Source organism: Rhincodon typus, chromosome 18 (assembly GCF_021869965.1).
Source record: "Rhincodon typus isolate 14 chromosome 18, sRhiTyp1.1, whole genome shotgun sequence".
Classification (NCBI taxonomy): Eukaryota; Metazoa; Chordata; class Chondrichthyes; order Orectolobiformes; family Rhincodontidae; genus Rhincodon; species Rhincodon typus.
Window position 1 is genome coordinate 58,137,205 of NC_063349.1, and position 4,871 is coordinate 58,142,075.

At 44.7% G+C, this 4,871-nt stretch overlaps 1 protein-coding gene across 1 annotated transcript in view; it reads right to left on the bottom strand.

Moving 5' to 3' along the window:
- LOC109914045 (palmitoyltransferase ZDHHC17-like) overlaps positions 1-4,871 on the bottom strand; it is a 113,792-nt gene that overhangs the window by 23,222 nt on the left and 85,699 nt on the right. The window contains exon 5 of the mRNA XM_048607475.1: positions 1,676-1,867. Within this exon, the coding sequence (XP_048463432.1) occupies positions 1,676-1,867 (192 nt within the window). The remainder of the gene's footprint in view (positions 1-1,675; positions 1,868-4,871) is intronic.

A 4,871-nucleotide genomic window follows, 5' to 3' on the forward strand; every position in this document is an offset into this window, starting at 1 on the left:
CACACTCACATACACATACACACACACTCTCTCATTTACACAAACACGCGCACACATACACACACTCTCACTTACACAAACACACTTTCTCTCACACACACACACACACACACTCTCACTTACACAAACACACTCACATACACACACACACTCTCACTTACACAAACACACTCTCTCACACACACTCTCACTCACACACAAACGTGAATCAATGAGGTGAATTTATATCTGCAGATACCTGTTATTTTGTTCAAAAAGCACACAATTTATAGACAGTCAATCATTATGGGTTTTATAAATTCGTACTTCAGAAATAAGACCAGTCTGACTCCAAACCAAAACACAGACAGATTCTAAACAAGGCCTCGCACCCAAAATGCATTGTCTGACCTAAAATGTTACTTCTTCTTTACACTGATAAAACCTTTAGTTCTTTCAGGACCATGACTTGAAAGGAATTTGGGGATTTACATAAACATATTAATCAATTAAAACCTACTAACTGATTAAAGATGTAACAGTATCTTAGGTTTGTTTAGTACATCCTCATCAATGGTGTGACCCTTTGATCTTTTACTTATAAATTCTGTGTCTGATACACCCTTTCTCAGTAACACCTGAAGAAGGAATAAGACTCTGAAAGTTTGTGTTTTCAAATAAACCTGTTGGACTATAATCTGGTGTCGTGTGATTTCTGACCTTGTCCACCCCAATCCAACACCAGCAACCTCCACATCTTAAAAATATTCAAGGACTCTGCCTTTTCAGAGAGAGAGTTCAAAATATTCATGACCCTCTGAGAGAAACAGCTTCTCCTCTCCTCTGTTATAATGGGTGACCCCTGATTTCTAAACAGTGACCCCTAATTCTAGATTGACCCACAAGCGGAAACATCCTCTCCATGTTTACCCGGTCAAGCTCTCTCAGGATCTTATCTGTTTTAGTCAAGTCATTTTCCTCAAAAGGCAATCCACCCATTTCTGGTAAACCTTCTCTGGGCAGTATTTACATCTTTCCTTAAATAAGGTGACAAACATCATGCACAGTACTCCACACTTACTGCAGGAAGGCAATGCAATATTATCATTTATTTCAAGAGGGCTAGATGTAAAGAGGGTTATCAAAAAGGCTGTGTAAGGCTCTGGTCTGACCGCATTTAGAATATTATGAGCAGTTTTGGGCCCTGTATCTAGGAAAGGATGTCCTGGTGTTGCAGGGGGTCCAGACAAGAATGATCCTGGGGATAAAGGGCTTGTCACATGAGGAGCAGCTGAGGTCTCTGTGTCTGTATTCGATGAAGGACGAGGGGGAATCTGATTGAAACTTATAGAACACTGAAAGGCCTGGATAGAGTGGATGTGGAGAAGATATTTCCACTAGTAGGAAAGACGAGGGCCTGAGGGCACAGCCTCAGAGTGAAGGCATGACTCTTTGGAACTGAGATGAGGAGGGATTTCTTCAGCCAGAGGGTGGTGACTCTGTGGAACTCATTGCTGCAGAGGTCTGTGAAGGCCAAGTCATTGAGTGTCTTTAAGACAGGAATAGGTTTCTTGATGAGTAAAGGGATGAAGGGAAATGAGAAGAAGGCAGGAGAATGAGGTTGAGAAACATAGCAGACAGGATCAAATGGTGGAGCAGAGTTGATAGGTTGAATGGTCTTATTCTGCTCCTATACCTTCTGGTCTTATGATCCAGGGACTCGCCAGCCCTCAGCTCCAACTGTTTACTCAGTCCCACTTCTTTCATGATTACAATGTCCCTGATGTCTTCCCTCTCTTCCATTTCCTGATTTGGAACTATTTCTGGGATATTGATGTTACTGATATTGAAAACAAGGTTAAACAGGCTGAATGGCCTCCTCCTGTACCTATTTCTTATACAGCATAACATCATACAGCACAGAAACAGACCCTTCAGCCCAACTCATCCATACTGACCAGGTTTCCTGAACTGAACTAGTCCTGTTTGCCTGCATTCAGCCCATATCCCTCTAAACATTTCCTATCCATGTACCTGTCCAAATGTCTTTTAAATGTTGTACCTGCCTCTACCACTTCCTCTGGCAGTTCATTCCACACATGAACCACTCTCTGTGTGAAAAAGTTGCCCCTCAGGTCCATTTCCCCTCTCACTTTAAACCTATGCCTTCAAGTTTTGGATTCCCTTACCCTGGGGAAAACACCTTGACTTTATCTTATCTATGCCCCTTGTGATTTTATTAACCTCGATAAGGTTACCTGTCAGCTGCTTACGTTCCAGTGAAAGAGGTCCCAGCCTATCCAGTCTCTCCTTTGAACTCAAACCCTTCATCTCGTTCACATCCTTGGAAATCTTTTCTGTACCTTTTCCAGTTTAAGAACATCCTTCCTACAGCAGGGTGACAAAAATTACACAAATTCTCCAAAATTGGCTTCACCAATGTCTTGAATAGCTCATAGAGTCATACAGCACGGAAGCAGACCCTTCAGTCCACCTCGTCCACACTGACCACACATCCCAATCTGACCTAGTCCCATTTGTCAGCATTTGGCCCATATCCCTCTAGACCCTTCCTATTCATGTACCCATCCAGATGCCTTTTAAATGTTGTAATTGTACCAGCCTCCACCACTTCCTCTGCATCTCATTCCATACACGGACCACACTTTGTGTGAATTAGTTACTCCTCATGACCTTTCCCCTCTCACTTTTAACCTATGCCCTCTAGTTTTGGACTCTCCCAACCTAGGAAAAGATCTTGGCTATTCACCCTATTCATGCCCCTCATGATTTTATAAACCTCTTTAAGGTCACCCCTCAGCCTTTGCTCCGGGGAAAACAGCCCAAGTTTATTCAGCCTCTCCCGATAGTTCAAATCCTCCAATCCCAGCAGCATCCTTGTAAATCTTTTCTGAACCCTTTCAAGTTTAACAACAACTTTCCTGTAGAACGGTGACCAGAATTGTACACTGTATTCTAAAAGTGGCCTCTCCAATATCCTGTACAGCTGCAACATAACATCCTAATCAATGCTCTGATTGATGAAGGCAAGCATACCAAATGCCTTCTGCACCACCCTGTCTACCTGCGACTCCACTTTCAGGGAACTATGTACCTGCACCCCTAAGTCTCTGCTTGACAACACTCCCATTAACTATATAAGTCCTAGATAGTAGGAACTGCAGATGCTGGAGAATCTGAGACAACAAGGTGTAGAGCTGGATGAACACAGCAGGCCAAGCAGCATCATAGGAGCAGAAAGGCTGACATTTCGGGCCTAGACCCTTCATCAGAAGTCAGCCTTCCTGCTCCTATGATGCTGCTTGGCCTGCTGTGTTCATCCAGCTCTGCACCTTGTTGTCTCAACTATATAAGTCCTGTCCAGATTTACCTTACCAAAAATGCACCACCACACATTTATCTAAATTAAGCTCCATCTGCCACTCATTAGCCCATTGACCCATCTGATCAAGGTCCTGTTGTACTCTGTGATAACCTTCTTCACTGTCGACTACGCCACCAATTTTGGTGTCATTTGCAAACTTACCAACCATACCTCATATATTCACAACCAAATCATTGATATAGATGTTGAAAAGCAGTAGACCCAGCACTGATTATTGTGCTGTTTTGATGTGGAAGTGCCGGTATTGGACTGGGGCGGACAAGATCAGAAATCACAGGTCACCAAGTTATAGTGCAACAGGGTTTATTTGAAATCACACGCTTTCGGTGTATAGCCCCTTCGTCAGGAGAAGTGAGCTTTAGTTAAACAATGACAAGAACGGGGATTTTATATTTGGCGATTGGGAGCGGAGTAAGTTGCTGAAGATCAGGTAATGGGACAGAGGGCGTTTCAGGAAGTAGAATTTTCGATAAATTGAAGTCTATGCAAGTTAGAAGTCGAGGAGCTTTGGAAATGTAGAATGATATTTTCAGGAATAGAGAGGCCAGGTTAGAGATAGGAAGGCATTTATTTAATGGACCACTTCGATCTAGATTCCTGCAACTGTTTGCTGAGAGCTGTTATCTATAGATCCCTTTCAAGAGGTAGAAAATGTATTCACACAAAGACCTCACTTGAAGGTAAATATTAATGATGCAGAGGCTTCACAAACACACATGCACGTAGAAGGGTGTGTTATGAAACAGGTGTTGTTGTATAGCCATAGGGTCCGGCTTTGTAATCAGCTCCTTTCTCTAATTAGTTTAAATCCCTTCCTACTCTCTCTCCCGCTCAGTGTGGCGGATTTATTTGATATTTTGCCGCAATGAAAGTAATTTCTCTGGGGACAGAATCTAGCTTCTCCCTGGGAACCATCTGCTTCCTCTGAGGAGGGAGGGGACGGTGGGTAGGTGCACGACAGAGACGGGTGGGGGACGAGGAGAGAGGGTGGTAGGGACAGGAGGTGCAGGGAGTGGGAGGAGATGGGGTAGGGAGAGCTAAGAGGCAGGGGAAGGGGAAAGTGAGAGAGGGGATAGGGAAAGGGGGGGTTTGGAGCAAGGGGAAGGGAGAGAGGGGTTGGGGAGAAGGTGAAATAGAAGGGCAGAGAGGTCTGAGAGTAAGGGGGTCGGGGCTACTATTATATATGGTCCTGTGGCAATATATGGATCTATACAGTAAGCTATAGGGTGAAGCCGCTTCTTTGAATCTCTCCTCCCGCCCAGCTCCGCGCCAAAGGAACCCGGAAGTAAGCGGCTACTGGAAGCCCATTGGTCAACGGCCCGGAATGTATCCACTGTCTCCCATGCCCATTGGCTGCTCGCTGTCTGACGTCTCTTGGAATGTCTCCGCGCGCCAGAAACTGAGAGCCCGGCGCCTCCGGAGCCCAGAGCCATAGGGACAGGGACAGGGACAGGGACAGGGAGAGAGAGAGAGAGAGAGAGAGAGA